This window comes from Pygocentrus nattereri, chromosome 2 (genome assembly GCF_015220715.1).
Source record: "Pygocentrus nattereri isolate fPygNat1 chromosome 2, fPygNat1.pri, whole genome shotgun sequence".
NCBI classification, from domain to species: domain Eukaryota; kingdom Metazoa; phylum Chordata; class Actinopteri; order Characiformes; family Serrasalmidae; genus Pygocentrus; species Pygocentrus nattereri.
In genome coordinates this window covers 39,675,664-39,703,451 of record NC_051212.1, presented here as the reverse complement: position 1 = coordinate 39,703,451, position 27,788 = coordinate 39,675,664, and the positions used below count along the sequence as shown (strand labels likewise).

Genomic DNA, 27,788 nt, shown 5'->3' with positions numbered 1-27,788 from the left:
GCCAGGTCTTTTTTTCCAAAAAATGAGGTTTAATTATCTTCTCTGTGCAAAGCCATGAAAATGAAATATTCACATGGAGAGGCCCTCATTAAAAGTTTGGCCCAGAAACTGGCTTTTCATGTTCTACGTTGCTGCTTTCAATCTATATCACTCCTGACACTCCTAATGCCATAAACAAGGCCTGTGCTGTAACAATGTGATGCAAGCATTGCAGGATAGGACGCATTCCTGCTCATTGACTGGTTCTGTTCTGGAGGAACAAAAGAATTTCACACCCCCGGGCCTCCTTCTCTCTGGATCTTTCTCTCACATAAGTAGGAAAATTCAGCGGTTCAGCTAAGACAGCCAGCCTCGGTATGGTGGGAGATTCGGTCACAATGCCTATCTGAGTTATCACAGCTCAAAGAATGAGCTGTGCCTGGGTAAAACCTGACAGCTGTTTGGAGCCAGGCAGTGTGGGAGGTGAGCTCATAATTGCTCTTGTCCCCTCATCAAACAATGTCCAAACATACTGCCAGCTGGGAATGTGATGGAAACTTATGCTGACGAGTTTATTTCAGTGCTAATTTTTTTGCTTGTGGTTTAAATTCACTTTCAGGGAGCTGCAGCCAGGGGTGGGTCCAGAGCCCAGAGCTCTAAGAGCAAGACAGCTGGTCAGGTTGCTGAGTATGGTGGAAGCTGAGTAGGAGTAACTAAATTAAAGAAGTGATGGCCATACACCTGCTTCTCTTTCTGCAGATTAAGCCCAATAAACCTTTACACCCGAGCCAAGTCTTCCTCCCTTGACTGCAAGTAATAGATGGGTAAACTCATCAGCAACAAAGATAGAGCAATATAGTCTTTGCACCAAGTAAAATAATGTCACATGGTCACTCAGCTCAGTCAGAGGTTCTATCTCATGCAGCAAAGTATAATGGTTTTTACAAAATTAACCTTGATGTTATGCTCCTTATTAATCATACAAGGGAAAATGTCTCCCTTTGCTGCCTTACTATGCCCAGTCTGGGAGCAGCACAGCATCACCAGAAGAGATGCACCTCTGGGGTTAGACACCTTGTCCAGGGCACAACCAGATATACCTAGTGAGTCCTGGGATTTGAATATTGAGCGTTCTTGTTGCTTGCCTATAAATAGTCTACCATGTACCCCACAAATACACAAAAGTATTAATTCATCTTTGCAATAACATTTAACGTCCAAGAGAGACAAATAAACAAAATATTAATTATAATAACAAAAATAACCAATGCACTGGTGACTTATACTTGCGCCTGTTCCAGCACCCTAAGCAAGAATATATACTAAACAATTAATTATTAATATTATTATTATTATTATTAATAATAATAATAAATGTATGAACCACTCAAAGTTAATAGATTTGAAGGATTTTCCAAAATTTCTTTACAATTCAGTCACTATGCTGTAAAGTCATTCAGAGGGGTTTCATGCGATTTCTTATTAGTAATGGTGATAGGAACCAGGGATCATAATGTCTACAAGGAAAATGTAGTCATTTTATTTATTATCCAGAACCACCTCTGCACTTGCACAGGTGTGCAATGTTGATAACGGTACCATAAACCTGGAAAAAGAAATTTACTGGGAACTGTTTTGCCTCACAACCTGTATCTCTCCATCACGAATAGATTTTAGAAGGTTCTTTTAATAATGTTTTTTTAAACTATTGTAAAGGTACTCTTGGCATTATGCAGAGTATTCATAGCCATTTTATTTAGCTTTCTAGCTTTCTGTGATGCTTTTAGAGGCAATAAACTCTTCAGAAACCTGGTTCCTTTCACCACCACTGCGGAACAGTTATGACTGTAAGGTTCTCTAGAACAGAGTTTTTTGAAAGGATTAGAGAGGGAGGTGGCAACGAGTAAAAAACAGTTGCCAAATATACTTTAACGACGTCTGAAACCGTCACACGCACAACACGGTGAATTAATGACACTGTAGATCAAACAAGACACAAAAGCACCGCTTTCAGTTTAAACATAGCTAAAAGGAGCGCTCCGTTTGTCTGGTGTTGATATATTGTGGTTCACCCTTTAAACCACTACGACAGAATAGAGAAATCCAGTCGTCTGCTTGCTGGTGTCTGAATACTGTGATAAGCTCTCACATGGATGCGGTAGGACTGATGGCAGCAAGGCGGTGAGATCCATCACTGACATAGCAACCGAGCCAGCTAAGAGTTCATGTTTAGTTTGATTTGCTGTTTTTGGGCTTATCATGGTACAGCGAAATGCATGTTTGGATGCAAAATCATATTGGTATTCGCTTTTGTACTGATATGCCTCTCACCCCTAATTACCTTGTCTGAACAGGTAAAACTTGATTGTTTTTCATTAAGGCTGTACTTACCTCAACATGTTTCTCCCTCTTTCAGAATCTTGCTATTTTTACAAAGCAACAATTCTTGAGGGAAAAGAGACATGTAGAGTAGATCATTTAGAAATACAAGAACACTCCCGAGTGACGGTTTGATGTAGAGTGCTCGGCTTAACAACTTCACGTGCATGTACCGCAAATCAACTCGCACAGCTTTGTAGAGTTACTGAACTATCCTGAGATCAAAATACTTTTCACTTCATCGCTGAGACATTTTATTCCCAGTACATTCCAAATCAGCAGGCACGCCGCACATCCAACCTGGGAGATACTGAATCCTGAAAAAACAGACTCCGCGTGCTTTAAGAATACAGCATTAGTGTTTGTGCTAGGCTGCATTTCAAATCTTAACATAGCACAAAACAGTTTTGATTACAGGATGATAACAATTACTCCTTTGCTGAAGAATTTATGAAAAGTGTCAGTCAAACTGACTCGGAGGCAAAATGAAAATTATTACAGCATGCACTTTTAACAGAAACCATGACCGGGTTATGACTGATTCTTTAATAATAGGTTCATGGTTTTCCACAAGATGAAACTGCTGCACACCCAAATGGATTTAGGAGACCCTTTAAAAATATATGAATCCGCAGGCAATGCTCTAGTCGGCCTGCTAGCGCAGAGGTTAAAACCAAGATGGCAGATAAGTTCTTGATAAATCACTTCTCAACTCGTGCAGCTTCCACACTCCCCATGGTGCGGTATATCTCTGGCTCCCCACCTTTGCCAAATGGAACTCAGTCCAGATGGCATTTGCTGTTTTTACATCACTGAGGACAAAATTAGGTACAAAACCTTCAAGTAAGGGAGCGGCTCACAGGCCCCCAGACCCCGTTAAGCACACCTAATCCTTCAGAGCTGCTGTGTCAGCAGGCCTTTTGCCAGTCCACCAAACCACCTGATGATAGTTATCTGATCAATTAGTTCCAATGCATTCTCCTAAGTGCTCCAACCGTTAAAGCCTCCAGGTGAGGCAGCGTTCCTGCAGTGCCATTTGTGTTGCCTGGTTGCCTCACCCACAAAGCCTTTTTGAGCAGTAGGGCATATACAGATGCAAAGCTAGGGTATAGGTGCCTCTTCCCATTATGTCTTCTCAATTACACACTAATAAATTCAAGGCACTTTCTATCTTCTTCCCAGATTCTCTCTAGGGTGGCGAGGGTAAATAAAAAGACACCTGAATTATGCAAGATGAACATGTAAATGTCAGGGATAAATTCAGTATTTCTTCCATTGTCTCTATGGCATTTTCAGTATGTTTTATGCATTTTATAATTAGACATAACCTCCAGAGGCTACAGAGCAATAAGCCCACACATGGATATTGTAGTCTGGGGTGTCAAAACTCAGAATTTGGGCTCATTTGAAAGGCAAATTTCAAGCGAGATGGGAAGAAGTCAGCCAAGGTATTTCAGTACAAAATAGGCTCTAGATCACCTTTTGCTTTCTCTTTCCCCCAGTCAAAAGATGAACACTGCCAAAAAATGGTTTATCTGCATTAAATGAGTGCTCATAATATGACTTTTGAAGGTCACCTGGACGTGTTAGTGCCATAGTTAACATGTGGTCACATTAGCATTGGTGTCTTACATTTCCTTTTGAGTATGATAGGGCCATAGACAGCACACAGAGCTGAGATGAAGTAATGTCAGAGGGAAGAAAGGGCCAGTGAGGTCATAGGAGGGGGGGTGAGGTAGATGGAGAGAGAGGGAGAGAGTGAGGAGAGAGATGATTTGGCTTTGAAAATAGCTAGGCTGGCACCTCTAGCTCCAGCTGTTTGGAAACCACTGCCCATGTTTCTCAGGTGCTGAGTGCAATTTGCTTCTTCTTCCAGAAGAATGAGCTTAACGAGAACGAGTGGAAAAGTAGAACCCCCAAACTCAACTTCAGCCAGACAAGGCAGAAAGCATAGCAACTAGCACCTGTGCATGGAGGGAGAATTTAGGGGCGCTATGAGCAACCTAAATATGCTATGCTTCAAATAGACTGATGCTGTTTAACACAGTGCATCAACATTGTTCAGGATAGTGATTTAGGATCTTATCTGGCAATACTGTACAAATGATCACTGAATTTGAGATGAACACTTTCTCAGATTGAAGAAGGCACTCTGTTAGCACTTGCTCCAACTGTGTTTGTCAAATACAGTGGTATTTCTTCTATGGGGACTGGTTAAAAGGGGACCTGGAGCAGTGTTACAGGGCTTGATGAATGTTATCATCCCAGCCATGCACTTCATCATGAATATGCGCTTCCTTGCTCTCCACTTTACTTTCCTCATGTCCACTATCACCTTGGCTTGTGTAAGGCTGTCTACCTTAATGCAAGTTTGCACAATCTTCACCTTATCCCCAATGTAGTCAGTCATCCAAGACGTGTTTGGTGTGCAGAGATTTGTATGTGGGGTTTCTGACACTTTATGACTTAGACTCAATTTTTACCTGGTCGTTTCATGAAATCGGAATTGTAACTTGATAGGATTTTATCAACATGCGTTAACACTCAGCAATCAAGTGCATCTCTGATAAGTTAGGTTAAAATCCTATTGCTATATTACCAATAAAATGCAAATCAGCTCTTATAAAACAACTAATTGCCTGCATTCTCCGGTTTATGGGCTTTTCTGTTCTGTTCAACAGATGCTTTCCACCTAGAAAAATCACAATTTTGCATGCCATAATTCTAGCTTTACACCAGTGTTTACAAGAAGACAGTTTAGAATAATTAGCCTTTCAAATGAATCATCACAGTCATGGACCACATATTATTGTACCATGTATGAATTGGACAGCACATGTATTGTGAGACAGTGAATAATGACAAGGTGAGGTACAGATTAAACAAACTGATGCTTTATTTTACTACTGTATCATACTCAGAGGACAAGCTCACGTCAGGAGCTGAACTGAAGCAGCAGCGATGCCTATGTTTAATAGAAGGCATTTTTTTTACTGCATGCAGAACAACACAAAGAGACACCCTCACAGTATTGGAGCTCTGATAGTCAAATATGGCTTACAGATACACATGCAATTTACACTGTATTGCATCTGGCCAAATGTATAACATTTGACTAAAATGCATGTCAGACTTTTTTAAGTTTAAAAACTATAAGAATGATGAATAAATAATTCTGGGGAAACTTCTAAAATAGTTATTATAGGTGTGGTTCACTCTGCTGATCAGATCACAAAGAGGCAGAGGAGTAAAGTTTCTACTCTTTTAATCCTAAAAGGCAGTAGCAGCCTATGAGGCAGTAGTCAGTATTCACACACAAACAAGAGCGTGTGAGAAAGGCTGTGACTGTGGAACTATCAGTGAACAAGGAGATGTTCACTGACATGTACCACAGATCATATACAGCAATAGTTACAACAATAACATCATTCATGTTATTGTTTTCAACAGAGTTACAACACAAAACAGCACTACAACCACATACTCAAAATGCTAACTGCTAAGCACTAACAAGTGCCAGCTGCAAACTAATAAAAGTTCTACCGTGAACTAAGCCACATCTTTGAAAGTGAAACTAGCTCAAGTACACAACTAACAAGGTTCATATATGCCTTAATTTGAATTAGGAAAGGTTACTCACTTCATTCATGCGCACAACAGCAGACAATAAACTAATGAATGAACTTCACTCAAAGCTCTATTTCTCCAGAACGTGTGTACTGGGGGACCAGAAAGAAATGCTTTTTTTCTCCAACACAGCATTTTATAATTTTTATATTGCCATGTATTGGACGTTGTAAACGCCACTTTCTCAGACTTGCAGTATCTGCTTCACTGGTGCAGTAATGTGCTGTGTAAAAATAAATTCATAAATACCGATACAGCTGTCACTATATTGATACAAGTATCACCACAAGCTTATCCATATTGTATTGCTGTATCAGTATTTTGAACACAGCCCTACTTAAGACTCACTACACTTTAACGGTTCATGGCAGGTGTAAACAGGATCATGCAGGAATCTAAATATCGACAAAAGTGAAAACTGTTCAGCAGCCATCCTGTGGCCTGATTTTTTTCCGTAGCTTGGTGGAGTAATAATGTAGCCTCACAGCTCCAGTGCAAAGCTACAGAAGTAAACATGTCTTCACTGATCAACTACATTTGGACAAATTGGGTAAATTTCATTTTCACCCAAGCTATTGCTTTCAGACACTGTGTGTGAGGATTATCTGCAGGTGGATAACAAAGTGTTTGATTCTATAAAGCTAATAGAGAACAAAGGATCTGAGCGGTAGAAACCTGTTCATAAATGTGTTTCTCATGGTTCTGTGACTTAATCAAGTCAAGCAAAGTCAGAACTTACTCTTTTACATGGAACAAGAAAAGCTGAGTTTATTCGTTCGTTCTCTTCAAAGACTGCTGTTCTTGGTCTTTTTTTTCAGAATCATGGAAGCCTGGACTGAAAAAGAAAAAAGAAAAACAATAGGATGAAGTGAACAGGAAAGGAACAAAGGGGTTGGGGAATGAAAGATATAAAGTAGAGTGGGAGGTGGAATGCAATAGAGAGGAATTAGATGTATCAAGATAAGGCCATAGGAGGATTGCTGGGCACAAAACAAAGGGTGGGAGTAGAGGCAAGAAGGGAGGAGAAAGATATCTTCCAGGAGAAATGAGAATAATTAAATTCACTATGTTAGAACCACTAGATTGAGGGAGGAAATAAGATGTTCTTGTAGAAAACAATAGGGGAACACCATAAAAATCTCCACATACCCAGTGGCCTCAGCTAGCTTTATGAATTGTGTACAGATGGACTATTCGGGGTAAACACAGAAAGGCATCATACTCATAAGGTTATTACTGGGTTTCAAAGCACACTTTTGGCTTCCAGTTTCGTCACCTCCCCACTAATTGCCTTTTTAGAAACATGCAGTTTTCCCTTGCTCCACTTCTAAATGAAAGCAAGGTAGTTCATACATCATTAAGAATCCAGACATGCATCTAGTCCCAGTGAAATTAATTCACATTGTGAATTTGGCGAAGATTAGAAAACAATGTCAGGGAATATTGATGGTCCCGGATCCCGCTGGTATAATATACGTCTTTGTATATGCATCAGTGCATTAGTGCAATGCAGAATATAACCTCTCACTCATTAATATGGGGGTCCCCCATGGCTCTTCATTTTTTGACGTATGCATCAAACATTCTTGGTCTTGTATTTTTTCCCAGTGCACTGTTGAATAATTGAGTGTTTACTGTGCTTCACAAACTGAAATGCTCTTCTGCACAAAACACAGTGAGAGAAAGGAATTCATATTACAAAGTTATGAGAGAACAGTCATGCATGCTGAGACTGAGTTGTTTAGATTTATTCATACCTACTACTTAGTTATTAGAAAGACCCGTTCACAACTACTATTTATTTTGCTGTATTCATCACCTTCTAGATACAGTATGTTTTTCATTAAGCCATGATATTGTTTCCCTGCTCTGTGCTTGCTGCTGTACCTCAGTGGAACTGGATATATATCTATTCCTGCAGTATTTTTCTATTTCTTTTCAATGCTAATGATACAATACTTTGCTTACCTAAAGATACTCACTATCTGCTTCATTAGCATCTACATTGTATGCAGTGCTGTGAAAAAGTATTCTTAGTATTCCAGTTTCTTTTGTTTTTGCTAATTTGTCATAGTTAAATGATAAAGGTAAAGGTAAAGACAACATGAGTAAACACAAAATGCAACTTTTAAAAGATCATTGCATTTATCAAAGATTAAGACTTATTCAAAACCTATATCACTCATGTGAAAAAGTAATTGTCCCCTAAACCTAACTAGTTGTACCACCCTTGGCAGTAACAACTGCAATCAAATGTTTTGCAATAATCTGTGATGAGTCTTTTACATTGCTCTGGAGGAATTTCAGCCCACTCATATTTGCAGAATCATTTTAATTTGGCCACACTGGAGGATTTTTGAGCATGAGCTGCCTGTTTAAGGTCTTGCCACAGCATCTCAATGAGATTCATGTCAGGACTAAATTTGGCCAATATAAGACCTTAATTTTGTTTGTTTTGAGCCAAAAATGGTGAATGTGTGTGCTTTGGATCATTGTCCTAGAATGAATTGGCAAATACTTTTTCACAGACTTGTAGGCGTACGGTTGTATATTGTACATATCTTTTGTCAGCCACCTTCTACCCCATTCTGGTCAGGTTAGTATGTACACAGGTATTGTGTACTTTATGGTCAGAAACTGATTACTGGTGGATGGCTAACACAAATCGTGCATCAACAGATGGATACCGTTTTTAACTGTACACCAGCACAGTGGACCTAAAAGGTGGAGAAGGTAGAGTTAACATTTTAGGTGAATGTATATAAAATACATAAACTGCAAATGACCCATCTAACATCACCTGTTTCTCTTTCCTCTGATGGCAGGTCAAGAGGGATTGGCAGAAGAATGCTGGTCCCAGGTACCCAGGGGCAGGATGGCGTCGTGTTGGCCAAGAGCCGTGGTCGTTAGATGGTTCCTTTTGATGCTCCTGTGGCACTGGGCACCTCTGGGTCCTCTGAGTTGGATCCTGGCTGCTGCTGAGCGCCTGGATCACAACCCTTCCCCTTTCTCATCCGTGTCTGGCCGGAGCAGTGGCCAACTGGACTGGCTCCTATCCGACAAAGGGCCCTTCCACCGCTGCCCAGAGTACACAGAGTTCAAAGAGCGCTTTCAGCAAGGTTTCACCACTCGCTACAAAATCTACAGGTAAGCTCTGCTAGGGCTGGGTGGTATACCTTGTTTTTTTAGTTATTTTTGTCTTGCAGCACTTCATAGCATTTTTCTATTATTTAGAATTGCCTTGTTTATTACCTAAGTACAGAAGTGTGTACAACATATGCTTAATGCAAAAACTGTTATAACCCCTTGTCAATAATTTGATATCACAGGGCTGTACAGTCTGACATGAATGCAGAGGTTAAAAGAGTTCCCTGTTTTTTTAAAAGTTAACATAGTTTCCACAATTCATATTTATATGTTCTCAGTTCCCAGATGTGTATGTCTGCAATGAAATGTTTTTAAAGGCAATTTATTGTGGATAATACGTTTTTAGTGTTTTTTCTTTTTTTACAGGAGAACATAATATGCAAGCTGTGTAAACAAGGTGTAACACCAGAAATCTTTTAGCTCATTTAGTAACCAGACATGTGACAAAAACATTGATGTGGAAACGGTTATGATAAGCATGCAATAGACGGTGGAAGGAATGTTCCTTTTTGCTGTTTCAATGTACACTTAGAGGTATGGATATCTATATTTGTAGGTCCCATAAGGTTGTGAATGTTAATTTGTCCTCTTCAATGTAATATTCATAATAGAAATATTTTAAAAATTGCATGTTGATGAATCTGTGGTTACTGCCCTTGAGTGATACACTTCTCATGTAAGTTACACTAGAAAACAATAACTGTTTTTTAACTGCACTATTTTTAGTTCATGTTATTCATCTGTGAAACTTACTAATGAAAATCTAGTAACATGGACTATTAATTATATAGTGCTTAGTTACTTAGGTAAATTTAGTTGAGATCAATTAATTTGGTTTGGTTAAGTTCTTCAGATAAGAGTTGTTTGCCCAGAAACCTTCCTGAAGTTCTTAGCAGTTTTGTTTGTTTCTACTGATTAACTCTTTGTTTTTATTAGTTATTGCATTGTGACATTTTTTGTGTCATAGCATATTCTCATGCTAAAATCACCATGATGGTCTTGTGTATTCAGGTTTTTCAGTTTGGCCTATAGCAAGCAACGCGGTCACTTGGTGAATACCAGTCCCAAGCAGTAACTACACAGAATGTCCAAGAAACCTGAAACAATTTCAGCCTTCATACATGGGCCGCTCTTATCTTATTCATTTGTCTATTACACTGTAAAACCTGGTGAGTTAAGTCAACTCAAATGGTTTGTGGAAAGCCTTAATCTGTTTAAGTAACTCAAATATTTTGACCATACTTACCTGAACTAAGTATGAACAAAACACATTATTGTTTTATACACTTAAGTAAATTGATTAGATTATTGAGTATTTTGGACTTACAATACATAATACATAATAGTTATACTAACTACTAAGAAATTGTAATTTATATTCACTGCTAGGCTCAATTACATTGTAACTAACAAATTCATACTGTATTGCACATACTTGATACTAACAGGCAAATTAAACAATTGATCTTATTTTTGTTCTAGATCATACTGGCAAGTGCTGACAGTTTAGCCCAGAGTAATCTCAGTATTTAGCCTGCACAGAAGCCACACTCAGGAGATGGAACTCAATATTTAAATTCGGATTTTCAGTCAGTACTGACTGAGATTAGCTGAATCACGAAACTTTACCAAAAGAAGTAGACACCCAAAGCAAGATGGGCTGGGAATGACAGCACAAAGAAGGTAGAAGAAACAAGATGGAAAGAAATGCTCAATATGCAAATGTTATGCTTGTGCTGAGGCAACCTGATACTCCTGAAAGGCTTAAAGACTTTTACTTAAGCTTGAACCTGTTAAATAACTTTACTTAATTTTTATTTTTGAGGCAATGAGTTTGCATGTTTTTTTTTTCAAAGTAACCTTATTTAGGTTTACAGTGTGAAAAACAATAATAGTGCAATAATATGAATATATCATATTTTGGCCATACTGGCTAACTCGAACCTCTGCTCACACAGGTTCCCATAGGCCTCTAAAGGTGTACATCCTTCTACAGTCATGATAATATTAGGAAGCAGATTTCTCTAAGAGAAAATGACCTTTTCAAACTTCAGCTGTGGTAACCAAAAAGGTTCCTATCCTGACACATTTTGTTCTGTGTACATTTTCTCTTGGGAGTATGAAACTGTCCAAAATCTCTTGGTCTGCTGTAGCATTAAGAGTTCTTTTCACTGGAACTAAGGGGCTGAGCCCAACTCCTGAACAACAACCCCACACCATACTCCCCCCTCCACTAAACTTTACATTTGGCACAATGCAGTCAGTCAATTACCAAACCCAGACTCATCCATTGGATTGCCAGATGGAGAAGCGTGATACATCACTCCAGGGAACACGTCTCCACTGCACTAGAGAGCACATGAAGCTCTCTATGCACTGTTCTTGAGCTAATCTGAAGGCCACATAAAGTTTAGAGGTCTGTAGCAATTGATTTTGTAGAAAGTTGTTGCGAGGAAATTTCACATTTGCACAGTTGGCGTCCTATCACAGTGTGATTGGAACACCTGAATTTAATGACTTGGATGGGTGTCTGTGTGTGTGTACATATATATATATATATATATATATATATATATATATATATATATATATATATATATATGAGAGAGAGAGAGATGAGAGAGAGAAAGAGAGAGAGTACTTGTAGCCATGAGTGGGAGAGCATTGTAAGAAAGTTAGGAATTCATGCTGTATATGCCATGGGAGATGGAGTTAATAACTGAATAATAAACTGTAATACTATTCAGCAAGAAGTAAGTTTCTATTGAAGACAAATATAAAATAAAATTAAAAATGCAACATACAGAAGGTGGCAAGTATAAAGTCTCTCTACAACGCCTCTGAAGACAGCAGCAGTCATATCATTACAGTGTCAGGGCAGGTGCAGCCACATGACATAAATGGGCCAGACCCCATGCAACTTCTCCCTCACGTTCTGTGGCAGTTTCTGCCGTGACTAAGACAAGTGACACACACAGTCATGTTCCTTCACAGCACCAGAGTGACTCATACTAGTATGTGCAGAAATAATGTATATATAGTAACTAATGGCTGTATAATGTTGAGTATTTTTAGCCAATCAGCACATTGCTAATGGGCAAAACTACATGATCCTATGTTAATGGAATATTTTATTTCTGGATGAAAGATTAATACTGTTAAATCCGTAGAAGGAACAGTTCAGCTGATTAAAGGTTTTACACAGTAACGTTAGCAAGAAAAAAATGTCAGCAGTTCACAAATTGCATTATGTAGAGCCCATGATGTGCATCACAGCAATTGCTCTTGAAAATGTAAACACTTTTACTAGCATTATAAATAGTTACCCTGCAAAATATTAAAGCCTCATAAGTTATTAAAGCTCATTAAAGCATTCCTAATTGGGCCGTAAGGTTCTGGATACAAATTATGTCTACTTTTCATTTGGTTCTCCAGGACCAGGCCAGCATAGCAATGATTAAACTATTTTTAAAGAATTAGTCATGTTATGAGTTCTGGCACAGACGAAATGTCAGATGTATGCAGGTTTCAATATCCCCACGCTTACTACCTATTCTACTATGGCACTTTCAAATAGGGCATGATCTGTAAGAATGAACGCACTGATGAAAAAATTATGTGGCACTTTTGGGTTAGGGTTTAAAAACTAAAGCTCAGTGTAAAACCATCAACTGTTGTGTCTTGATATACATGTACCTGTATGTAAATGTATATACACTGCTCAAAAAAAGGGAACACTCAAATAACACATCCTAGATCTGAATGAATGAAATATTCTCATTGAATACTTTGTTCTGTACAAAGTTGAATGTGCTGACAACAAAATCACACAAAAATCATCAATGGAAAATCAAATTTATTAACCAATGGAGGCCTGGATTTGGAGTCACACACAAAATTAAAGTGGAAAAACACACTATAGGCTGATCCAACTTTGTCCTTAAAACAAGTCCAAATGAGGCTCAGTATTGTGTGTGGCCTCCACGTGCCTGTATGACCTCCCTACAACGCCTGGGCATACTCCTGATGAGGTGGCAGATTGTCTCCTGAGGGATCTCCTCCCAGACCTGGACTAAAGCATCCGCCAACTCCTGGACAGTCTGTGGTGCAACGTGGCATTGGTGGATGGAGCGAGACATGATGTCCCAGATGTGCTCAATCGGATTCAGGTCTGGGGAACGGGTGGGCCAGTCCATAGCTTCAATGCCTTCATCTTGCAGGATCTGCTGACACACTCCAGCCACATGAGGTCTAGCATTGTCCTGCATTAGGAGGAACCCAGGGCCAACTGCACCAGCATATGGTCTCACAGGGCTCTGAGGATCTCATCTCGGTACCTAATGGCAGTCAGGCTACCTTTGGTGAGCACATGGAGGGCTGTGCAGCCCTCCAAAGACATGCCACCCCACACCATTACTGACCCACTGCTAAACCGTTCATGCTGAAGAATGTTGCAGGCAGCAGATCGCTCTCCACAGCGTCTCCAGACTCTGTCACGTCTGTCACGTGCTCAGTGTGAACCTGCTTTCATCTGTGAAGAGCACAGGGCACCAGTGGCGAATTTGCCAATCCTGGTGTTCTCTGGCAAATGCCAAGTGTCCAGCACGGTGTTGGGCTGTGAGCACAACCCCCATCTGTGGACGTCAGGCCCTCATACCATACTCATGGAGTCGGTTTCTAACCGTTTGTGCAGACACATGCACATTTGTGGCCTGCTGGAGGTCATTTTGCAGGGCTCTGACAGTGCTCCTCCTGTTCCTCCTTGCACAAAGGTGGAGGTAGCAGTCCTGCTGCTGGGTTGTTGCCCTCCTACGGGCTCCTCCACGTCTCCTGGTGTACTGACCTGTCTCCTGATAGCGCCTCCAGGCTCTGGACACTACGCTGACAGACACAGCAAACCTTCTTGCCACAGCTCTCATTGATGTGCCATCCTGGATGAGCTGCACTACCTGAGCCACTTGTGTGGGTTGTAGAGTCCGTCTCATGCTACCACAAGTGTGAAAACACCACCAACATTCAAAAGTGACCAAAACATCAGCCAGAAAGCAAAGGTACTGAGAAGTGGTCTGTGGTCCCCACCTGCAGAACCACTCCTTTATTGAGTGTGTCTTGCTAATTGCCAATAATTTCCACCTGTTGTCTATTCCATTTGCACAACAGCATGTGAAATTAAATCAGTGTTGCTTCCTAAGTGTTTGATTAGGAAGCTTTTGATTTTAGGAACAGTTTGATTTCACAGAAGTTTGATTTACTTGGAGTTATATTGTGTTGTTTAAGTGTTCCCTTTATTTTTTTGATATATATATCAATATATATATATATCAATATATATATATATATATATATATATATATATATATATATCCATCCATCCATCCATCCATTTTCTAAGCCGCTTCTCCGTAAGGGTCGCGGGGGGTGCTGGAGCCTATCCCAGCAGTCTTCGGGCGGAAGGCAGGATACACCCTGGACAGGTCGCCAGTCCATCGCAGGGCAGACAGACAGACACAATCACACGCACACTCACACCTAGGGGCAATTTAGCATGTCCAATTGGCCTGAAGACATTGGAATGTCTTTGGACTGTGGGAGGAAACCGGAGAACCCGGAGGAAACCCACGCAGACACAGGGAGAACATGCAAACTCTACACAGAGAGGACCTGGTCACCCGGCCGGGGAATCGAACCCAGGCCCTCCTCGCTGTGAGGCTACTTTTTTTCAAAATAAGAAATTGTTACTTGTTACTTTTTCCTCTTATTTATATTTGTTCTAATAATAAATGGTGATTTCACAAGTAGAAACATACTTACTGCTACAATACATGGTTTTAATCAGCATGCTTTTGCTCAGTGTATATACACACTAGTATTGATTTTATGTCTGTCAGGGTGTTTTTACCATTTAAGTCTTCATTTAATGCTTGGTTTGGCTAATCAAGAGCTAAACATTTGTTCTTCTAACCAGCTCTTAAACTATCAACTACTTTTTTGAAAACAAGAATTCTTGTTAATTTTTACTACGTTAATATGTATTAGTAGTTACTCTAATGTAGGGCTGCAAGAATTAGTTAACCACTTGACTGCACTGCTTAGAAAAAGTTGTCAACATGATTTTTTTTTTATTGTCATTGCATGCTGTTCTAAAAGGACTTTATAATGTTTTAATACAGATTTCAATACAGGTTTTAATGTAGTATACACATGGGAACAATATGGCTCCAGTTATTTCTCAGCACTGTTTGTGCCAAAGCCAGAGCTGTGAATGGAGGAGGCAGTAAAGGGTGACGGCAAGAAAGCAAAATCCACAAAAGTCACAGCTTGCAATGCATGACATGCTAAAACAGAGGTAGTGTTTCACAGCAGGATGACAGTGATGCACAAACAAAATGAAAGCAGCTGAGTTCCAACGTGTTTTCAGCTTCCACTGTAAGCGGGGAAGTGCCTGTGACTAACTAGGCTAAGTGGCAAATGTCAGCCCAGTAAATGTAACATCATCACCTTCATGTTAGGAAACAGAGCATCTCATGGAAGAGATGAATATTTCATTGAAATTAAGCACAGTGTAGTAGAATTAATGCCATCCTGAGGAAGCTGTTCAATAATGAAATGGTAAAGCTTCACACTATGCCATCCAGTCATCCTGGGGAGGATAAAAATAGTGCACTGGATGAGGTTGCTTTTGTTTTCGGCTGCTTTTGGGATGATCATGCTGCATGCAGTACCACTTAAAATCTGTAAAATATACAGTCAGTGCCATTCCGTTTAGCCAATTATGTATCACCTGTCAGGCAGACAAGAGCTATCAGAATTATGTAAAGGGGGACAAAAATGGGATACATATTCTATAGATTAAAACCAATTTAGAAGTAACCTTTAGATGCAACCAAACATTGCAAACGAAAACTGGTTTTAACTGGTTTTTATTTCCTTATTTGCTGTATAATTAAGGTACATTATAGAATTTGTTTTAGAGTATGTTTAGAGTATGATCTGTTTTTTTTTTTATTATTCGGTAAATGGTATAGAAATAATAATTACAGAAAACAGACATGTGAATTATAGAAATTATAGCAGCATTTCGTCATATAAATCCGCATTGAGATAATCAGTAGAACACACTTAGCTGCACTTTGGTTAGATGTTTAGGGTTGCATTGGCTGAGCTTACGTCAGGGCTGGGAATATATGTTTTTTGATTTTACCCTCTGCTCTTGTTTTCAGGATCTGCTTCTGGAGACAATAAGCATAAATAAACTCAGCAAGTCGATATCTGTCTGTGAAAGAACAGCAACCAATTTGGATGCAAAGAGAAAAAATGGTAGTAATGTGTGAAGAACAACACAGCCAGTTTGTAGAACAAAGGCAACTGTTTGGAATGTCTTGAAAAAGAAACCAACCTCTAGTGCACTTAAAAGTTTGGATGCAAAAATACTACTATTCTAAAACAACAAAGGAGAGCTAGAAATAAAAGAGGATATTCCGCACTTCCACATTTTTATTTTATTTATATTGTTTTTTTTCATAATGTGTGAGTGTATATCTGTATGTCTGTCTGCCCTGCGATGGACTGGCGACCTGTCCAGGGTGTGTCCTGCCTTCTGCCCAATGACAGCTGGGACTCCCCCCCAACCGCAACCCTGAGGGAGAAGCGGCTTAGATGTGTGTCTGTGTCTGTGTGGGGGGTTGGTTTATCATTTAATTCAGAATACTTTAGTGTACCATAAAAATAATTCTTTGTCAGTACTTGTTATGTGGACAGACGCTGTTCATGTTTAATGTTTGTTTCAAAGTTTGATGCCTTGTTCAGTATGCCAGTCTTCCTTTGAGCTGTGGTCGTGAGAGACATGCAGGCGTTTGAGCGCTACTGTGGCTTCCAACGGGTGGATTTTGGCCTTTAAGCTCGCTTCCCCCCCCCCCCCCCACCCCCACATATCCAGAACGCAGCGTGGATCCGAGCAGTCGGGCAGAGAAACCCCCGCTGAAGCGTGATGGACTCAGCAAGGGCCAGACGAGGCCCTGCCAACACTGTTTGAAAGGTTGTCTCGCAGGCCAAAGTGTGGATTTGCTCTCGCAAAGACCGACAGTGTGAGCGTGTGTGATTGTGTGTGTACATCACGGTTCAGTCGTGATGCATAAACAACATCACTGATCTCACTGGGCAACTAAAAAAGGTCCCCCTTATACACCACCCCTTATTTTTCAGTTGTGTTGGTTTTTGATATGTTATCCAAGGGCACTGCATTTAACCAGTAGGCTTACAGGGACTGCAACCCACAGCCCCAGCCACCAGGAGGCTCCCTGGCCGCTGTTGCAAAAGACATAGTTGTAAAAGCAACTTAGAATGCTTAAAAGGATGTATGTAGGATGTGTGTAAATCATTTGAAAGTTTGGAATCACTTTTAATATAAATATTTTTTATCTGTTTACATTCAGTGATAGCTTACACCAAGGATGCCCTACCTTGGTGCTTGAGGCCAAGTATCTAGCACAGCCTCTAAACTTTTACAGGGGAGCTGTGTTTGAGCAGGTAAATCACCAATCTCTGCAGGACACTGGCCCTCCAGGACTGGAGTTCTGCACAACTGTATCATGCAGATTTAAATACTCGAAAGTAGACTACAGAGATGCTTTCAGGTGCTATGTTCAGTACCTAAAGTATTGAATAACAAGAAATTGATCAAGGATAAATAATATACTGTAATTAACTATTAATAGAATTTAAGTCTAAGTCTGTCTCAAGATTCTATAATACAAGGCGTTAGGTGTATTCATTTATATAATTTATCATTTCACTCTAGAATAATCTACTGCTCTTCATTTTTTACAGCCTTCTGCTAATTATTATTTGTTAATATAGTTTATTTGTAATAAGTAATAATTGTAATTGTAGTAAGTTTTATCATTTTATACATTATGAAATGGCAAAAAAATTTATCCCAAATTTCTTTTTTATTTGAGTTTAAATTTTTGAATGGCAGGGTAGCTTCATAGGGAGCTCTTTTCATGACTTGTCTACAATCAAATGCATAGCTAGCTACAGCCAATCAAATTTAGCCTGTGTGGTGGTGTACGAAATGTCAGAAACACCAACATAGACACCAAAATGGTCATGGCATGCCAGTGTGTTGCAATGGTATGCCTGTATCAGGCATGCCAGCATTGCTGTATTTTTTAACACTCTTACTTTAAGTACACTTACTCTCCACTTATTGTTGGTCACACCTACCTTGCTGATCCACGAAGGAATACAGTTGGAGACTATTTGCAGACAATTTGTGTCAGTCTTCGTCATTTCTGACCCTATTTCCTTTGTTCACTGTGCATTGTAGGTTGTTGGGCTATTCATAACCCAGCAGTGACACATGAAATGTGTAAAAATCCTAGCAGCACTGCCATGCCGTTCACATTAGCATATTATTACTATATGGCCCAGTGTGGTTGTCCTTTTTGACTGGTACCTAAAAAATGCACCTATATCGAATATATATATATATATATATATATATAAATTTCATTTTGCGTAACCAATAAGTAAAAAAAAGGAGACGCTTAAAACGTAAGCAAAAAGGAAAGAAGTTGTTATTCAGATGTACAGCAATGTTATTAAAAGAGGTTTGGTAGGGGCTAAAAAAGTAATCTTAAGGCCCCAGAATACTTAAATGTGGCTCTGATGATAACAAATCTTTTTCTAAAAGGAACAACTGGAGAGAAAGCGAGTCTTCTTGCTTTTTCAGCCTAGTGGGACATCCACGGCTGCACATGAGGAGAAGTGAACACCAGCGGGTTGACTGGAAGGGTCCTGTGCTTTTTTCGTTGCATGTCTGGGCTCAGCTCCCCCTCTGGGGCTCACACAGCACCAAAGGATTCTCGGCAGAGTGAATTCACTGCTCTTTAGTCATACCCCCAGTGCCGATGAGGATTTCTTTTCTAAAGAGCACAGAAAGATGTGCTTGCCTCATATGACACACTTGCTAAGGTGTAGTTGCAGGCAATTAGAAATAGACTGTTCGACTGGGGTTAACTCAATTTAGACCCACTGCGAACTCGCTAACAAAGGGAGTTTTTGCATGCTGTGGAAACAAACACAGCTCTGTATTCTGATGTGACCTCCTACTGACTCTGCCTGCAAAGCAAATGCTTCAGCACAGCAGTCTGCTCCCTGGCAGTGTGTTTAGGGCTAATTTGTATTTAATTTTAACCGTTACAAGTCTAAATTTACTGTTACCGCTATATATTTGACTTGCGTTGCATAATAATATGAAATAAGTTTATATATTACACACATTAATATGTAGCAACATAATTAATTACTTTAAGATTCAGTTTGCATTTTGTATTGACAGCTTTGAGTCTACATTTCTGACACTGTTGTGTTTTGGCAAAATGTTAAAATATTTTTTCCTTCTATAAAAAGATTGTATTTACAACAGTTACTTCTCTTCTACTAACAAACACAGATATGTCAATTGAAAGTTCAAAATCACTTTCAACAAGTTTTTCACAAGCACCAAGTTAGAAATAATTTGGCCTTTTTATAGCATACACGCCATGGGGAACCTAGGAGGGTTAACAAATCAAATGGTAGCACAGGATAGGTTCAAAAAACCTTTGCTTTGCTCAAACCTGTGTGGAGGTAGGTGTATGCAGCAGCGAGGGGAATGGATGTTTACGACTGGCAGACAGGAAAGGGCTGTGACGTTGTGGCCTTCCCCAAGGTGAATTTGGGAAGATGGATGAAGTCCCATACGAGCCATTACCCACGGGCCGCTGCATCGTCAGAGCCGCACAAGGCGACAGAATGACAACAAGTGGGGGCCTAAAGGAACAGTGGTCTAGTCCCTAGGCATCTTGTAACCTAGTAACAGCTGGTTTCCAGAGGCAATGCACATCAGCAAGAAAATAACACAGGGACATAGCTATAGCCATAACTGACCAACTAGAGGAGGAAAAATTGGCCCTCAAGATTTGACAAGAGACGTTGCCTTCAAGATATAAATTTTTTTGGTGAAATGAATCATGATGACTGCAGCTTTTTCTATAAACACAGAGACCAGAGTTTAGCATTCATGAAGGAAATATCTGGCAACCTTGAAGATTTATGCTTCAAAATGGAATTTAAAAGAGATTGGTGCGTGTATGCATGTGTGCAATGGAAGTTTAGGGTGTTTGAAGTGCAGTGCTGTTTTCTATGGACTTGATTCAATTTGCCACTTCCACTTCAATCTCTCCCTATAGAACATATCAGAAAACACTGTTCAAGCTTCCACTGACCAGAATCAAATTTCACATTTTCTATTGATGTTTGCCTTTCAATCTTAGGTTTTGCTGAGTTGCCTTTTTATGTAGACTCGATTCTTGCTGAAAACAGGGTTTTGTCTTTTATTTGTTTGAAGTTAACTACTTCGCTTAATAATCTCTTCTTAAAAAAATAAGCATCTAAGATTGGTTTCACAATATGATTCAGAGACATAGGAGGCCGATTTTGTGTAAGTGTCACCTTTAAAAATATCTCACGTCAGTGCTTTACTTTGGTGTGCAGAGGGCCTCTGAAGTCTCATATGAAACAGGAGGTGTGGGAAAAATAATGAAAGTTGCTCCTGGTTCATGGAGGACTTGTGCATTTACACCGAGGAGAGGTGACAAGAGTATCTGTATAGACTACAAAGACAGGCCTATCTGGTGGTTAAGCGGTTGGCTGAATAGGGTGAAACAGCATGTGTTCCAATCACAGTCTGCTCAACATATGGCCTCAGCACTTTTTATGTCCGTTGGTTGTTTGGTGGTGAATAGGAGTGTTTGCTGAAAACAAAGAAGGCAAAGTGGTTTTGAGACACATCAGAACACCACATGGCACATTCTAGGTCAGAGCTTGAGCTCCTCCACTGGGTTTTCTTCCTTTTCATTTGTTTTATTCCTTCTGTTAGAGAGCAGTGCACCTTCTGTAATTTGCAGTCCATGTTTGAAAGAGTAATTTATCAAAATGAGTCAAATGTCAAAATGGGTAAATTGCAACTAGGTCATTATTGCTATGGTTTAGCTAGAATTGTTTTTCAAGAGCTTCTCTCCAACATGAGGTTTGATCTTTTTAAAGTCAACGGCTCAAGAGAGTAACACTATGGTTCTGAAGTACAGTGTGCAATATTTCTGAGACTTGCTGAAAGCCCAGAAGGAAGTGAATGAAGTCATCATTTCATTCTTGTCAGCCTCATATCCAGTGAGATCTGAAAAGTGCTGAGAGACAAACACACAGGACAAGTTGATTTCAGGAAAGTTACGGGTCATTGGCAAAGTGAGAAGAAAATGTACTCGACAAGTTAGTGTGGGTTGACCTGTAATGTTTGTAGAGAATTACCATCTTGCAGCAATTTGAATATGCAAATGAGTGTTAGCACATGCTGCTTGGCACATTTTGACATGGCATGATATAATATATGATCACCTTATGTCTGAGAAATCAGTGTTTGCTATTATGATTCTCCCATCACATGCCCCAGAGGCGCTAAAGCGTAAAATCTAATTACAGTGTTCAGTGCTGTAACTCCCAGTGAGCAATTAACAAGATTCAGCTTTAATTCTGACAAAGAATCTGAGCTTTGGCCATTCAGCTCAACATGAGAAGGAACTGGAGAAATGGGACATGCTCATGAGTCTTTTGGTGTGCAGCACAATACTTTATCCTGTTTACAAGAAACATTCAAATTGCTGTTAGAAAAAAAAAAGAGAAAAAAATGCTTGAATGAAATCTTACAGCTTCGCTGGGTACTTGTAGACTATGTAATTAAAATGGCAGTTCTTGTGATTTGAAAATTGCACTCTTTCAGACTGCAAATTTGATATAAAACCAGTTAATCTTTCAGCCCTAGTACAAACTGTTTACTTACATAAATATATACATACATACATTCATACACACACACATACATACATACATACACACACACACACACACACACACACACACATATTTATATATATATATATATATATATATATATATATACTGTCCTCCACCAGTGGTGGACAGTAACTAAGTATACTGTACTTTACTTAAATATTTCCATTTTAGGTGACTTTTTACTTACACTCCACTACATTTCAAAGTTGTGAGAAATCTGTCGTTCCTTTCGATTTCTGTGTGTATACAAATGTAACATGTCAAAACAAAAAAAGTGCAAAGCAAGAACACCAATCAGGGCACAGTGGTCACTTTGTTCTAGGCTTGTTTTGACCTGTTGGTCATACCAACCCAGTGCAAGCACACGGTTCAACGTCAGTGCAGCAGCATAAAAATTTGGGAGCACATACGTCACCTAAATCGTGGTATTAACCTAACTTTGTGTAAATAGACCACAATATAGAAATATGTACACACAAGCAGTTGTGACTGGCATGTTTCTTTTTTTCTGAATTCATACAAACACTTTCATTTTATAGTAAATTAGTTTGTTAGTTTTTGTTTATGAACAGAGACCTACAGATCAATACAGTAAAGGAAAACCTCTTTGTGATCCTGAGTTTAAAGCAAGTTTTTATTCAACTTGTAACTCATTTACAAAGTAATCTTAAACTGAAGCTTTGCTTGTTTGTAAAAGTGATTTCAGAGCCACTCGGTTCTCCCTGATAGAAACTGTTTACCTTCAGTGTTTTGTGTTTATGATCATTTTAATAGACGTCAGCATCACTAATTAATGATGTTCTATTAAAAGACTGATTTACCAAGAGAGACGCTGGAGTATTTTCACCTAAAATGAGTTCATGAAGCCAGTCTTGTTACAAAAATGATAACAGGACATATGAGCCATAATTAATCTTTTAGTACTTTTACTTTCGATACTTAAATACATTTGAAGGCAAATACTTTGGTATTTTTACTCAAGTTGAGGTCTAGAGTAAGGACTTCTACTTTTACTGGAGTAATATTTTGCCTTGGGTATCTCTACTTTAACTCAAGTACATGATTTGTATACTTCGTCCACCTCTGATATATACACACCCACATATGCGTATGACACACATAAAAAAATAATAAATAATAAAACAATATCCTGATGACCCAAAAGCATTTTGGAAAAAAGTGCTATGGATTGATGAAGTAAAACTGGAACTCTCTGGCCACAATTGCCAAATGTTTGGAGAAAAAATGAGCAGCAATTTCACAATAAAAAAAAAACACCTTGTTAAATTAATCACAATTACATTGTTCAGCAGTATTTGTACTGTAAAATGCACAGAAATGTGTTCTATTAGAAAATGAATAAAATGTGTTTTTTTTATCTGAAGCAAGAGTGGAGCTTGACTTTCTCTTAAAGATGAAAGCATTAATTACTGTTTATCTGATGGTGACAGTGTTGGTGGTTCTACACGGTTGTTAGAGTCCTGTTTTCTCTGTGTTAGAATATAGTTCGTTAGAACGCAGTTAGAAAAACACAAGTTTGCTTGCTGACTTCTTGTCGCACTCCATTCATTGCATGGATTCCTTCAGCAGCACATGTTAATTAATTTATTGAAGTATTGATTAAGTAATGTAGAAGATAGCTATAAATTCCAGGATTTCTTAAGGATAGGTTTGGAAATGACTGAGATAAAACACATAAAATCACAGTATATCATTTTATTTATTATTTCTATTTATTTTAATGCTAGCTATATCTGTGTACACACATATTTTATAGGGTTTTCTATTTTCAACTGTAAATGGAATGGTTCTCCTTTAAACGCTCTCTTACAGGGAGCATTTTAGAAACAAGTGGAATTATGGAATTACAGGGAATGTTTCACTATACCCAGATGATTTTGCTGAGCTCTAATACAGGGTGAGTGCACTGGGAGCAGAAAGAGCCACTAATTGCTTTTCAGTGTTTCCTCCTGCTGTATAAACGAGCCATCTAATGCACAGAGTTCTCTTGGCCATAATAATGATGTAATTCAGAACCATCTATAATTATATGTCCCTCTTGATGGTTCATGCCCTTTTTTCATGTGATTTTAATAGGTCATAGGTTTTCAGGAGAAATGTGGGCTTTCTGGCTTGGGAGTGTATCTCTAGGCACACACAAAGACACACACACTCTTCCTGTGTTTGACTGACAGCCTAATACAAACAGGCCTGAAGACCCAGTTTCTATCCAGTAGAGCGTGTTGTTGCAGATCAGCAGTTCTCTGTTTTCTCCCCCTTCTTCCATCTTTCTGTCTCAGCTGAGGGTAAGCAGCACAGAAGCGCACCACAAGTTATAAACTCAGCTGAACATCATTCCTGAAGTGCAACTTTAGCATCTTCGGTGACACAAAAGAACACAGAAAAACACATCTGAGACTGCATGCTTATTATTCAGTTATCAGGGTTTTTTTCTCTGTACTAAATTATTATTATACTATATAAGTTGATTTATATAAACTTATACAGTGTAGTCATCTGTTCTAAAACCTCTTAATGTCTTGTTCATGAGTCTTCGGATTGTCTCCATTCATCTTATTGCTGACCGTCCTCTTCCTCTTTTACCTTCAGCTGTTCTGAACATACCTGTCTTTTCCAATTAAGTGTTTTTTCTCATAATATGTCCAAAATAAGATTCAGTTATGTGGGTTTTGAGTGGGATGTGAGGCATAATTTGGTCAAGGATCCATTTGTTCATTTTGTTTGCCAACACCAAAGTTCAAAGGCATCAATACCTTTTGTGTCCTGCTTTTTTGTTGTCCACTTTTCGCATCCATAAAGAACCATAGAAAATACTACAGCCTGGACAATACTGATCTTTGTATAAACACATCATTTTATTTCTGGATAATTTTTGATCTGTCAACTGTCAATCTCTGTCATATTTCTTGACTTCTGCATCTTTTGTTGCTGAAAATGGCTCCAAATAGGTTCCAAAATAAGTAAAGTAACAGTAAAATTAGCTGCTTTCCTCATTATCATATCAAACCTTCATATTGAGCAGAATTCCAAACCTTTCATTGTTTTTCCACTTTAGGACCCATATGAACTTTATCATGTCATATGAACTTTATAACCATTTCCACAACAGAGCAGTCCTGATTCTAATTTAAATCTAATTCACATTTTGCTTGCATGAAACTTTCTGTTTACATTTAACTTTGAAGAATGAAGAAAGTGTAGTTGTAAATTGCACATTCATGCTCATCAGGTAGTCCAGATAAAAATATTTACATTAAAATAAGCAGCATTAAAGTGCTGAGGTGCTCTTTTGCACAGGTGCAGTGCTCCAGCATATGAGGGGGGGTCAGATGCGGCATGTTTTGGGGTGAGAGTGGCCCGCTACCCAGCTGAGATCCAGGTGCAATCAGCTGGTGCTAAAACCCTTTAATTAAGACCATCGATCATCATTAGCTTATGCACGGACAGCCGGAGCTTTAGCTAATTAACTCTTAGAGATCACAGTGATACAGCGTTACGCCCAATGGGCTATTCTTTTAGCTAATATGCTCAAGGAAGCTCCTCTTACAATCTGCCTTTACAGCAAAATAGGTTTTACTTAAGATAATTCAGATACTTTACTTAGAAATGATGTGCCATGAAATCTATATATTAGCTTAATTTCTGACATTAGCACAAAGGCCATTTTTTTTTCCTTCCTCAAAGTCTATATCGGCAAATGCTGATATAGACTGAGTATTTTGGTGCGGGAAGATGAATTGTGGCTACAAGAAGGATAGCACAATATCTGCATGGAGAGAGTAACAATAGCTGTCAAACTGAATTGTGTAAACTGTGCAGCATTTGTAAAGCTGTTTTCGTGTTTGCCCTGGATTAAATCAAAGGCATCAATATGCAGCTCCATGTTTTGATGCATATTTATGCATGGCTTTCTGCTGATATTAGCATTTTTTTCTTCTCATGCATACCCTCTCTCTCTTCCTCTCTCTCTCTTTTTCACACACACACACACACACACACACAAACATGTTCCACCAAGCCCCGGCAGCCTTATCCCAAAAATCAGAATCAAAATTGAATCCCAACTCTCAGCGCAGGCCTGACTTTAAGCTGACTGCAGTGCTTTTTTTTTTCGTCTTCTCTTGTAGGGAATTCAGCCACTGGAAAGTGAACAGCTTGGCCACGGAGAAGAGAGACTTCTTCAAGGCCCCATTGCCCTTGGCTCCGGAGTTCTTACGCAACCTCAGGCTGCTGGGAAGGAGGCCGAGTCTCCAGCAGATCCATGAAAACCTAATAAAAAAATACGGCACTCATTTCCTCGTATCTGCCACGCTTGGAGGTAAGCTGTCGCAGTACGAAACTGAATGAAATGTATTGATCACAGGAACTGCATGTCCGTGCCAGGTTCTTGGTTGAATTTTCAGTTGGTAATCAATATGTAATATCAGATATGCAATGACAAAGTTTTTTTTTCGCCCTAATGCTTACTGGTATGTTCGACAGCACTTTAACAGTAGGAGAAAGTAATTCTATCCATCCACACCTCCCATTGCCTGGCATTCTAATCATCAGTTGGACAGATTGGCCATAGATTGGTTTCTAACTGCAGTGACATTAACCAAATCTTCAGTTTTTAAGATGTGGATGCTAATTATGATGCCACTCATTGGTAGACGTATGCAGTGAAGCTACAGTGACAAGAGAGATGAATGCAGTGGCAAAGCTGTAGTGAATGCTGGTAATTAACCAGTCAAGCAGGAGGGGAAAGGAGGACGGGACGACTGGCTGCATACTAATCAGATTGGAGAAAATAATGCCCGTGTTCCACTGAGAGAGACAGAGACACTCCTCGACAGCAAAGTGAGACTATTTCTCAGTGTCTGCTCGGTTGTTTTTTTATGTAAGCAACCCACACGTCTGTTAAAAGCCAAACAAAATAGCGAAACCGTCAAAGCCAATGCACTGTACATGCTTGCATAAAGTACAATACATACATAGTTAATGGCTTCCCTGTGGGCACGTCTGCTCTCTGTGTATTTTGAATAGCTCATTGTGATGCCATCTAAACAAGATTTGTTGCATCCAAGCATTGTTTCCTTGCTCTTGAATCACCAAAGCTCTGGTTCCACATGGCAAAAATTTCATTACAGTGATAGAGCATCATCTCCCATTCACATTTTGTTCTGTTCCATCTCCCAGCATGCCTCAGCCAGGTGATCAAAGCTGTAGAATGCAGTTTGCCTGGCTCAGTTGATGTGGGAGCTAAACTAGAACGAAAATATGGACTGGCTGAGGGTCCCATAGGGCCATGTTGGGAACTTTTGTTGCACTGTATTCCATATTTATTGCAGTACTGCCATTCTGAGTTTAAGCAGCTCGTCCTCCCTTCCTACATCAGTTTAAGTGTGGATCCCATACGTCTACATTCAGATTACCACTTTCTAGTCTGAGTAGAATGGGCTGTCGCTTGTCTTGAGAAAGTGAAAACTCCTTCTTCTGTGCCAGTTTATGTGCCTTACTGTCTGGATTCTATGTGGATCTCTTATAAAGGGGAGGAGTCACTCACCATCTTCCTGGACAAGCAGAAGCTCAGCAAGAAGTCTGAAGGGAACGGCAACAACTCTGTGGTATCCCTGGAAATCCTGCACCAACTGGCAGCCTCCTATTTTACAGACAGAGAGAGCACCCTTAGGAGACTCCACCACCTCCAAATCGCCACCTCTGCCATCAAGGTAAATGAAGTCCATGTTATCATCTATTCA

At 39.4% G+C, this 27,788-nt stretch overlaps 1 protein-coding gene across 1 annotated transcript in view; it reads left to right on the top strand.

The window, feature by feature from the left end:
• The window catches only part of brinp2 (bone morphogenetic protein/retinoic acid inducible neural-specific 2), a 120,142-nt gene that overhangs the window by 33,991 nt on the left and 58,363 nt on the right, over nt 1-27,788 (top strand). The window contains exons 2-4 of the mRNA XM_017718429.2: nt 8,811-9,132; nt 26,175-26,365; nt 27,577-27,758. Coding sequence (XP_017573918.1) covers nt 8,861-9,132; nt 26,175-26,365; nt 27,577-27,758 — 645 coding nt within the window. The 5' untranslated portion in view covers nt 8,811-8,860. The remainder of the gene's footprint in view (nt 1-8,810; nt 9,133-26,174; nt 26,366-27,576; nt 27,759-27,788) is intronic.